The sequence below is a fragment of the Sciurus vulgaris genome (genome assembly GCF_902686455.1).
Source record: "Sciurus vulgaris genome assembly, chromosome: X".
NCBI lineage: Eukaryota > Metazoa > Chordata > Mammalia > Rodentia > Sciuridae > Sciurus > Sciurus vulgaris.
In genome coordinates, this window is record NC_136471.1 from 116,099,409 (window position 1) to 116,111,797 (window position 12,389).

The 12,389-nt window shown below is 35.4% G+C and overlaps 1 protein-coding gene across 1 annotated transcript; it reads right to left on the reverse strand.

The window, feature by feature from the left end:
* Window positions 1–10,801: 10,801 nt before the first annotated feature.
* On the reverse strand, window positions 10,802–11,909 carry LOC306651038 (zinc finger CCHC domain-containing protein 17-like). Its single transcript, XM_079123587.1, has 2 exons — window positions 11,671–11,909; window positions 10,802–11,479 (listed from the first exon to the last, which is right to left on the reverse strand). Exons 1-2 carry the CDS (start codon window positions 11,797–11,799, stop codon window positions 10,895–10,897), a joined length of 714 nt encoding a protein of 237 aa, XP_078979713.1. The 5' UTR covers window positions 11,800–11,909; the 3' UTR covers window positions 10,802–10,894.
* Between the last annotated feature and the right edge of the window lie 480 nt (window positions 11,910–12,389).

Here is a 12,389-nt window from a genome sequence, read left to right on the forward strand (position 1 = left end):
TCCAGGAAAAATATATCTAAAAATCATAAAATTCTATTTGTATATTGATAGAGTGAGTCAATTGATTTGTTAAAATTCATAGCTAGTAGCCATGCCATTGGTAATTTTTTCACAGAATATTGCTGGTCATACTTCCATATTCTAGCTTTCCTGCAAATACTAGAAATAAGGAGCTACTACAGATTCCTATAAACTAAATTAATATAAAAGTGATTTAGTGGGTGATCTATACAGCTTATATAAATTTTCACCTTTAAGTATCAAGATCCCTGACCTTGTGTTGTCTGACCTAGATATTGCAACCATATTTATGGCTTAGTTTTGCATTTATACATCTTCTCACAAGTTTAGAGCTAAAGTTTATGTCAGACTCACCTAAGGATCAATTTTAAAATGAAGCTACCTGGGTTCTTTCCCAAACTTTGGGATCAGAATCTATGTGTTTCAAAATTCCAAAACCCTGTGTCATGCAATTTTCCCTAATGTCTGTGTTGTTGAAAACTCCATCATTTTTCTGCCCACCTTTTCTGTAACTAGAAAGACATTTAAGGCATCATAGGCCAGCTCAATGGTATATTATCACTTGTTGGTAAAAGTTACTATTCAGGAAACTACTACTCATTACTATTGCTAGGGGAAAAGACTTTTAAACTCATTTCCCATCAGATAGAATGCCAATTACTGTTTCCATAGGAGGTCATTTCTTTCCAAACAATTCCATCCTTTGCTTTATGGTAATACCTAGAATTCCAGAATATGTTTGCTCTTTACCATATTATGGTGTTACATTGATCATCTTTAAGAGATACGAAAATACTATTTTCTAGGCACTTGAAAGAGATGAAGAATGCTTCTTAATGTAGCTGATATATGAATACCACTAGGGAAGCCCCACCTACAGAGATGCTCCAATTTGTTAAGACTTTAATTAGAGATGGAAATGCCTCTATCACATGCTACTGTGTGTGTGTGTGTGTGTGTGTGTGTGTGTGAGATAAGTAGGAATGCAGTGCTTTGAGAAGCATAATAAGGACCCCCTCAATGTTCTTCCTGGCAAAAAATAAAGTTTATTATTATAAGTAATTATTATATTGGTCACTAAGAAATTTGACAGATTTGTTTATGTGATTAAAACATCTATAAATACTATGTACTATCTATTGGTGGCTGAAGCCAAACATATAAATTGCCTACGTAGGCAGGATGTAGCCAAAAAGGCGATAGGAGAGACCTTAGATACTTAGTTTTAAAAAGCAAAGTTTTAAATATATAGTTCAAAGTCCTTAAGACTGTTTCATGATGAACAACATATAAATACAAAATTGGATTCTGTCATTAAGAATAGCCTCCTCCTGGTAAGTACAAAAAGTGTTACGACTGGCAGGCTTAGCTGGAATTGGAATTAGGTGCCAGATACAAAAGGGAAACTAAAGACCCCCATTGGTGTCCTTCTATGCAGGGTGGCAATGCAGACATTGAAGTGTAGGTAAAGAATACTTCTGTTGTTAGAAGAAAGAACATGCCTTCTGATCTTGTTCCTTCAGGTGTTTTTGTGCCTCATTTTCCTGTTTATTTGAGATAGTGAATAAATAATAATTATACCATTACTCCTTATCCTTATAACCCCACATTTTCAGAACTATTCATATTTTACAAATAAAACTAAGATTCACAGGGCCTAATTTCACTTGGCAAATGAGTGAATGATCCATATTAAACACTTATATCACATATCTCACTCTAATTCCAAATTCAATAGAACCTTGGTTTATTTTATCCATTTATAAAATTTAGAAAACTGAAATACATTTATAGACTAATATAAGACCTATTTACTGATCATCTGAGCTTCGTGGTAGCAAAAGAGAACATTTGCTTTTCGACCATCATTTTTACAGACACCTTTCAAATTGTTTGAATATTGTTGCATTTAGCAAAAGAATATAAGAAATGGCAATTGAACATTTTCTCTCACAAGGGTATTTTGTGATATTTTAAATGTTTTCATGATTCTAGTATAGCAATCTTAGGGGAAATTTCTTCAGTTCATTTTCTTTTTTTAGCAAAAGTCAGTGTTAATTTTACTCACAGATATCCTATTGTTTTATAAGAAGAAAAGTCCTATGAGAATAATTACCTTGCCCTGTTGACAAATCCTTTAGCCTAAATAACAGTGCCATCTGCTGAAAAGGACTAGTGAGTCATGGAAAATTTTTCAGAGAATTCATTTTGGTTGGATACACAGGAGTTGATGATTTAAACAACAAAAGACCCAGAAGAGGTAATGTTAAACAAAGGCTAAACCTAAAGGGAGAAATCTTCAGGCCACTGAAACATCAGAACATTAATGAGGAATTTCACAAGACAAAAAGCCTTGATATACTATAAAACACAGCATTATACAGACATTTTGAAAATTTTAAAATTAATTATAATGCAAATAAGACATTCTGGATAATAGAAGGAGATGGGAGGAAGTGGTACCATTTAATTAAAAACTAGTCAGTGGGAATAGGCTCTTATAATCCTTAAGCCTCAAAAATATTCTGATGAAAGATTGCTTATATATGATATCATTTAAACATGAAGATTAAGAAATAAACATTTCTCAAACCTGATGGAATTTTATTGATGCATTTTTTTTTATTTAAGGCATATCAGGAAGACAAATTCATTTGCAAAGGAACATGTTTAAGCTTATTAAATATTATGTGATTACTTTCCATATTTTAAATTTCTACTCTCTTCTAACCCTAAATTGGACATAGAATTCTTAGCTCACCTTTTCTTTACCAAATTATAACAAATAGGCATTTCCATGACCTTCTGGCATGATGTATAACTGTTGAAAATTCTGATAGCAATTTATCTTTCCCTTGTATTTGATGTTGAATTTTAATCAGAAATTCCTTTTTAAAATTTTTTCTCATAGTTCAGTATTCCTAAAAAAAAATATGTCTCCTTGTGGATAACTTTGACTATTTTTTTTCCCCAAGTATGTGGTATGTACATTCAATATTAGAGTTTATGGGTTTTTAAAAAATATTTCAGGACAATTTTCTTGCATAATATATTTTTAGAATTTGCTTGTGATAAGGGAGACATATTCGTATTGGTTCTTTATCACATATCCTTCATTTTTATCATTTTTAAATTTTATTTTTGATTAACATGTATTAATTATACCTACTTAAAGGTATTTACTTGATACTTCTACACATGCATACAGTGTGCACTGATCAAATCCAATACCCTTTATCCACCCTTACCCTCCCACATACACATTGTTCACATTCAAGGGTTTTTTTTTTTTTTATTGTTTTTTTGTTTTTAGCTTCCACATGTAAAAGAGAACATATGGTACCCATCTTTCTGTATCTGGCTTATTTCACTTAACATAATATCCTCCAGTTTCATCTGTTTTGCTTCAAATGACAATTTAATTCTTTATGGATGAATATTTTTGCATTATGGATATGTACAACATTTTCTTTATTCTGTTGATGGGCAACTAAGCTTATCCCATATCTTAGCTATTGTGAATAGTACCTTAATACACATGGGCATGCAGATATCTCGGGGGTATACTGATTTTATTCCCTTTGACTATGTGCCAAGAGGTGGAATAGCTGGATCATATGATAAGTCTATTTAGTATTTTTTGAAGAACCTCCATTCTGTTCTCCATAATGGTTGTACAAATTTGCATTCCCACCAAAAGTGTATAAAATTCCTTTTTCTCCACATCCTCCCCAGCATTATTACTGTTATAATAATCATTCTAACTGAGGTGAAATGGTATCTCATTGTAGTTTTGATTTGCATTTCCCTAATGATATTGAACATTTTTTAATACATTTGTTAACCATTTGTACTTCTTTTGAGAAGTGTCTATTTAGATCTTTGCCTATTTTTAAATTGGATAAATTTTAATTTTTATATTTTCTTATATATTCTGGATATTAATAATTTGTTAGATGAGTAGTTAGCAAATGGTTCCTACTATTCCATAGGTTTCCATGGCTGTGCAGAAGCTTTTTGGTTTGATGTAATCCCATTTGTCAATTTCTGTTTTTGTTTCTCATCTTTTGGAGTCGTATCCAGAAACTAATTGCCTGTACCATTTCTGTCATTTCCTAGCCTCCATTCTGTTTGTATCCTCTCTTCATTCCCTTAAGATAAAATGTTCCTTCTTTTCATCTACCATTTTCCACAAGAGAGTATTCCCTGCATTAATTTTCTCTTCCTTGTAGTTTAGTTTGTATGACTAAACTGCTTTTCCTTTTTCTCTTTCCTGAATCTTGATGCTGCTTTTGTCAAATCTTCCTTTTTTTTCTAGTCACCTCAATACTGAGTTCTTCTAATCCTAATTCATGTTGTTCTTGCACAGCTCCTATCATTGTTTATTAATTTCTAGATTGAAAGATAATTTGTGGGCATGCGTTTTTTTAGTATGCTTTTAGTGTCCAAAGGACATTATTCTCTTCCTTATTAGCTTTTCTTATAATTTTGTATTGGGTTTTGACCAGGATAAATTTAGTTTCATTTTGTTTTTCATTTGGAAATGTTCTTCTTTTAAGGGAGTAAACTAGCTATCACAGCTCTTTCACTGTTTTCATTAACTAACAATAAGTCCAGCTTCATATATTCTGAGATCTGCTACCTCTGTTTCATTCTTTTATATTTTATTGGAACCTTTGCTTTCTACCCCTATTTCTCCTGGCCTCCTTAATATGGATTGTACTACGAGCACTTTCTCTTCAGTTACTGGCTTTGTTCTGGAAGAAAGCTTATTTGTTCATTAATCCTTTGACAGCACACCATTTCATTATCATTTACCTCAGTTCTTTTGCACCTAATCATAAAATTATGGAAATGGATATACAAATACATGCATAACATGTGTAATATTCTTCCTTTTTATTTTATCCAGTATCTTCTTACTATTATCAATGAAATAAAAACATTATAAAGACTATTTTATTAATAAATTTTAATGTATATTGAATTTAAGCATCCAAGGCATTCTTAAGGATCCAAATATTTAATATTTGAAATTTATAATTTTAAAAGTTCTTATAAATACTCTCATTAATTAGCTATATAACCTTGTTGCAATTTGTGTTTAGGATCACAATTTTTTTAAAAAAAATTTGGTACTATGGATTTAGGGATTTAACCCAAGGGCACATAACACATCTCTAGCCTTTTTGTGTGTGTGTGTGTGGGGGGGCAGGATCTCACAAAGTTGATAAGGCTGGCTTTGAACTTGTGATCCTCCTGCTTCAGCCTCCCAAGCTGCTGGAATTATAGGCATGCACCAGCACACCAGACTAGGATACAAAATTTTTGTAATTTATACATCTTATATTAAAGATGCAAAATCAAGTGTGATAAAGTTAGATTATCTATGCCCAATTTAATATTATCTCCAAAAGAAAACTTCCAGAAAAGTCTCAAACCAAAATTTATACTTTGAAAATTGCTTTTCAAAGGTAAAAATGAATAGGTTATTTTCTGTATTGGGGATAGATAGGGTCAATATGGAGGGTACAAAAGGCAGGAGAATGACAAGATTACAGTAGTCATACATTACTTTATAATTATATATGAACTGAAACTTCCCTTGCCCCAAATGTTCAATGAAATAAGTAGAATGCCTTACTAGATCATAAAATAATACTTCTTGATAAAATGTATTTCATAGAACACGTGTTATTTTTACTGTTTTATTGGATTCAATTTTTTTGTCGTTTTGCTTCCATGTGTTTATCCTAAGTGTATCTGAATGTGCTTAGGAAGTTAGAATGTTTAATTTCTAGAGTGTTTCTGTAATGATTCTAGTAGGAAAATTGGATGATTAAGTTTTGAATTATAAATACTCATGCTGTCCCTCTTCTCCTAGGAGCTATGCCTGAGGGCTACAAAGGGGTACTGTAAGATCTTTTAGAGAATCTAGCAGAGATGAAAAACCTAGCTGTGGTACCCTTAATTGATAAGTTCAAGAAATGTGTTTTAGCACAACTCCTGAATTAAAAAAAATCTGATAAAAATTTCATTCTTCATAGTATATATTCTGCAAGCAAACCTACCTTTAGTTATAGGCAAATAAATACACATTTTTTTACCCTGGATGTGGTCAGAAAACTAATTATAGGTATTCTCTACTTAAAATTATACACATATATATATTATGAATTATATAAAATAAAATACTTCTCCATTGAAATAATTTCTCCTGTAAACAGATAAATATTTCTTTAAAATTACTCTCACAATTTTAATTTTAGCTTAGCTAGTGAATATTACACATTTGTTATCTCCATACCCAGACCTAGTAATACCTGTGTTGTGATATAATGTGAATATTCAATTGCTTTAACTAAATCAGTTAGCCTTCATAAGTTAAAATATGCTCTTAGTACAGTTTATGTTTTATTAAAATGAAAACCCTCAGCAATTTGAGCAAAACCTCATTTATTACCCTGACCATGTTCCACCTAGAGTACTCTCTCAGGGCTCCCTTTGAAGGGTAAATACCAGTAAGATCCTTCATTCTTTTCCTACTTACACTTCTGAGTGAGAAGTATAGAAAGTCACATTAAATATTCAGCGACCATATCAATGTGACAGTCCTGAAGAAAAGAAAAGTGAAATTAAGTTCAACCTATCACAAAAATCACAGTGCAGCTTATATTTAGTCTTCAATCTATCTAAAGCTAATCCTAAAACTAGGTGCCTTAAAGCTGCCAACAATTTAAGTGAAAGAATGAATGAACCACATTGAGTAAAAAAAATACCTCCACTTGTCCAAGTCACATTTAGTACCTTTGTTCTTTTAGACAGAAGCTAAGTTCAACTGGGAACCACACTCAAGTAAGAAATATATCATAAGAGCTAAATCAAATCATCCTAATTTTGTAAAAAACAGTCAAATGAGTGGTTAGCTATTTACTTTTAGTAGGCAAAATAGCCATTGACGAGCAAATTTTATATAAATAAGTTAAAAGTTCACTCAAGCCAAACAATGTGGATAATGATTATTAGGAGGAATTTATTCTAAACATAGGTAAATCTAGTATGATATTTTTCCAATCCAGACAATCTATATACTCTAACTATGCTATAACTGGAATGAAAAATCCAAAATATGTGCATTTGTTTTACTATATTTATTCATTAACTAATTAAATCTTTTTTTCACAATTTTCTGTTGAGTGTTGAACATATTCCAAACACTTTGTGTATAGTGTCATGGAAATCATCAAGAGAACAACATGGTCTAACTGTTGATTATCAGAACAAGCTTAAATAATTGCGGGCATCCAGACAGCTTGTAATAACACTGAAGCCCTGTGGCAAGTGTCAGCCCAGTGCCTGTATATCAGTGACTGTTTTTATCTTTTGTCTTATATGGTTGATATTAGTAAGAAGGCAAATTGGCTAGAGGTGAATGAAGAAAGTATAGGATAATGTAAATTCAAAGGAGTCTTAGAGGTCCCAGTCATATCAAACCTTGTAAGCTAAGAGATTTGCTTCTCTTCTGAGAGAAATAACAAGGCTATAGGAAGAAGAGGTCTTCCAAGTAGGGGAATAATAGGAAATCAGTTTTTAACTTGTTAAGCTTGAAATGGTTATTAGCATTCAAATCCAGATGGTAAATGCATAGTTAGGTAGAGGAGCCTGACATTCAGGGGATATTTGAATTTAAGTTACCACCCTGAATCAGAGATCACCTAGAACAGAGACTGAAATATTTCAAAGACTAAGCACCAAGACTCTCTATCTCTGGAAGATGGAAAGGTGAGAAAGAAGTGGTAAGAAAATAATTGTTAAAAAAAATTTAAGAAGGCAGAAGAAAAATCAAGAGTGAGTACTGTCCTTGAAGTAAAGGAAGCATTTGAAAAATGACGATGTCAACAATGATGTCAAATAGTACTTATAAGTAACTTTAAAACTGAGAATTGATCAACAAATTTGGCAATACTGAAATCATTCATGACCTTGTGAAACATAACTTGCTTCAGTAAACAAAAAGCTGGTTTGGCAAAAAACCAAGGAAGAATTGAAAGGAATAGAAGTATAACTGATGATTATAGAGAATGCTTCCAATGAATTCTAGTGTAAAAGAAAGCAGGAGGCTCTTTCAATGGGGCGATCCAAGATGGCGGACTAGAGGGTGACTGCATCTCCTGTCGCTCCAGAACCCAGGATTCAAGAAGGGGAGGCATTGAGAGACTCGGACAGGGTGAGTTTGCCTCACTGGGTGAAGCTCAGCCCAGGCGGCAGGCCAGGACAGGGGTGGCTTCTCAGAGCAGGGCAGGGCAGCTACAGTCTTCCCCAGGTAGCCCTGCTCCCTCTGGCGGCGGGCTCCTTCCACACGGTCAACTTCTCGGAGCAGGCCGCCCAATGAGAGCCTTTCTGCACAGAACCAGCTCCAAGTCCCGGAGCCAGCGGCGAGCTCCAGCCTGCAGGCAGCTTTAGGGAACAGGACAGGGGCAGCCAGGGACTTCCCCAAGCAGCCCTGCTCCCTCCGGTGGCAGGCTCCTTTCATGGCCAGCTTCTCGGACAGACCGTCCAGTGAGAGCCTTTCCGCACAGAGCCAGCTCTGAGCCCTGGAACCAGTAGTGGGCTAGGGGCAGCTTTCTTCAGAAGCATTGCATTACCAAGTTCCTCCAAGAATTCAGGCTACTGAAGGCTGGGAGGTGATATACTGGAAATCTACAGGGATACTATAAGCCAATAGAGGAAATCTGCAATATCTCAGAGTCCCACTGACATCTGAACAATATGAAAAAACAAGGGAAGAAAATGTCCCAAACAAACCTAGATACTATATCAATAAAACCCAATGACAGCACAGCAGAAGAAATGTCAGAAAGGGAGTTCAGAATGTACATAATTAAAACAATCAGGGAAGCCAACAAGGAGATGAAAGAGCAAATGCAGGCATTGAAGGAGGAGATGAAAGAGCAAATGCAGGCATTAATGATCGCACCAATCAACAGTTAAAGGAGCAAATACAGGAAGCAAGAGAAAATTTCAATAGAGAGGTAGAGATACTGAAAAAGAAAAAACAAATCCTTGAAATGAAGGAAACAATAAATCAAGTTAAAAACTCCATAGAAAACATAACCAATAGAAAAGAACACCTGGAAGACAGAACCTCAGACATTGAAGACAAAATATTTTATCTTGAAAATAAAGTTGACCAAACAGAGAAAATGGTAACAAATCATGAACAGAATCTATAGAATTATGGGATATCATGAAAAGGCCAAATTTAAGAATTATTGGGATTGAGGAAGGCTTAGAGAAACAAACCAAAGGAATGAACAATCTATTCAATGAAATAATATCAGAAAATTTCCCAAATCTGAAGAATGAAATGGAAAACCAAGTACAAGAGGCTTATAGGACTCCAAATATACAAAAATACAACAGACCCATACCAAGGCACATTATTATGAAAATACCTAACATACAAAATAAAGACAGAATTTTAAAGGCCGTGAGAGAAGAGAATCAAATTACATTCAGAGGGAAACCAATAAGAATATCAGCAGATTTTTCAATCCAGACCCTAAAAGCTAGAAGGGCCTGGAACAACATTTACCAAGCCCTGAAAGAAAACAGATGCCAACAAAGAATCTTATACCCAACAAAACTTACTTTCAGATTTGACAATGAAATAAGATCCTTCCATCATAAACAAAAGCTAAAGGAATTTACAAAAAGAAAGCCAGCATTATAGAATATTCTCAGCAAAATATTCCATGAGGAATAGATGAAAAACAATGATGCAAATCAGCAATGGAAGGAACTAGCCTAAAGGATTAGTCAAATAAAGGAGAAACCAAATCATGTCAAAAAACAAAAATGAGTCAAATGACTGGGAATACAAATCATATCACAATAATAACCCTGAATGTTAATGGCCTGAACTCATCAATCAAAAGACATAGACTGGCAGATTGGATTAAAAAGAAAAATCCAACAATATGCTGCCTGCAAGAGACTCATCTTGTAGAAAGAGATACCCATAGACTAAAGGTGAAAGGATGGGAAAAAACATACCATGCACACGGACACAGCAAAAAAGCTGGAGGAGTATCCATCCTCATTTTCAGATAATGTGGATTTAAAGCCAAAACTAGTCAGAAGGGATAAAGAAGGAACTTTCATACGGCTTAAGGGAAGCATGAATCAGCAAATCATAACAATCATAAATATCTATGCCCCAAACATTGGCTCATCAATGTACATCAAACAAATCCTTCTTAATTCCAGAAATCAAATAGACCACAACACAATAATACTAGACAATTTTTTTTTTTTTTTTTTTTTGCAAACAACTGCTTTATGGCTGTTGTCACTGGCTGTCACTTCTAGCATAGAACCATACTGGGGAATGGAAAAAGTGAGCACCACTTCTCACCATGTTCTCCCTCCTGCTCCCAGTTTCTCTGTGGTCCACATATGCAGCACAGACTACCCCATCAACTGGTTCAAGAAGACCAACAGGAAGGCGCCAGTCATTGTTCAAATACAGCCAGGCACTCACCTCCACAGCAGTACTGTGGCTTTAGCCTGGACTCCTACAAAGGAGCTCTGGCAGTGGCAGCTGGGGAGGGTAAATAGACCTCCTGCTGAATGAAGGAAGTTAGGTGAAATGAATGGGTGGGCCTCAAGGGTCACTTGCAAAGGGATTAGAAGCAGTAAGGAAAGAAACTCATTCAGGCAGCTGCTTTTGACCTGGAACTCCCAAACCTGCTTGCTGCGTTCCCATGGAAGTCATATTCTCACTATCGAGTCTTTTCAGGAGCCAGAGCTTCAAGGCACAAAGCTCCTGGTTCCTTATTCTCTCAACCACCCCCATCTCTCTTTTCTACTCTCATTCCTTGTGCTTCTTCTTATGCTTTTTCTTTTTTGCCGCCTTGCTATCTTTTGATGTGTGCTTTGCTTTCTTGCTTGTATCACTCTCAGAGTCTGAGCTGTCAGAGTCAGACGACTTCCTGTCTCTATGTTTCTTTTTCTTCTTTTCCTTCTTTCTTTTCCGGGAAGAATTCCTCAAAGGATCAGGTTTCTCAAATTCTGCTGACTTTGTCTCTTCTTTCTCCTCTTCCTCATCAAGTATCAAAGAATATCTGGTCCCACCTGGCTGCATGAAGCAATCTTTTGCAAAGTGGCCTTTACAGCCACACTTTTTGCAGGTCGTGTTCAGCACAGCCTCAAGGGTGATCTTCTGTCCAGTGTAATCCTGGAAGGACTGCCTCCGCCTCTCTTCTTGCTCAATGATAACGTTGTTGGGATCAAGGTCTTTCCCAGTCCCTTGGTTGACAACTTTCATGGAGAGGGATACTTTTATTCTATCATTTTTCATCTCTCGGCCAATCAGTTTCACCCACACTTTGTCTCCGACATCTACTATCTCAGAAGGCTTGTCCATCCGACAGGAGGACATGTGAGTTCGATGGACCAGACACAGTGAGTTAAGCAAGGGACATGGTCTACCCTTCAATCTAAACGGTTGCATATGTAAGTCTGTAGCTCAGGGGAAGAGTATGAAGCAGAGATTCAAGTGGAGGAATCTTCAATGTGCAGATGCTTGGGCAGCTGTTCCTCAGATTCTGGGTGGGATTGGCTTCAAGACCCTTCCCCTAGGATAACCAAATCTTGCTTCCGACAGCCTGGGATTTTGATAAAGGCTCCATAGTCTGTCACCATGGCAACCTCTCCTTGGAAAATAGTGTAGAGAGCAGGCAAGTTTTCCATGGTCTCAGGTCTTCCTGAATTCATCCTTAATGTTCTACGGCTCCTCCATTTCTCTTCTGCTAAAGCTAACTCAAGTATCTTAGCGTCAGCTCCTGCTCTCCCCGCCACCGTATTGCCCGAAACGCCGAACCCAGTCAGAGCCAATACTAGACAATTTTAACACACCTCTCTCAGCACTGGATAGATCCTCCAAACAAAAATTGAACAAAGGAAACATAGATCTCAATAATACAATCAATAATTTAGATTTAATGGACATTTATAGAATATACCATCCAATAAAGAGCGAATACCATTTCTTCTCAGCAGCCCATGGAACCTTCTCTAAAATAGACCATATACTATGCCACCAAGTTAATGTTAGCAGATAGAAGAAGATAGAGATACTACCTTGTATTCTATCAGATCATAATGGTTTGAAATTAGAAATAAAGGATAGAATAAAATACAGAAACTACTCCAACACCTGGAGATTAAATAATATGCTATTATATGATGAATGGATAACAGAAGACATCAGGAGGGAAATTAAAAAATTCTTAGAAGTAAATGAGAACAAAGACACATCATATCAAAATCTCTGAAAGCAGTACTTAGAGAAAGTACTAAGCAGT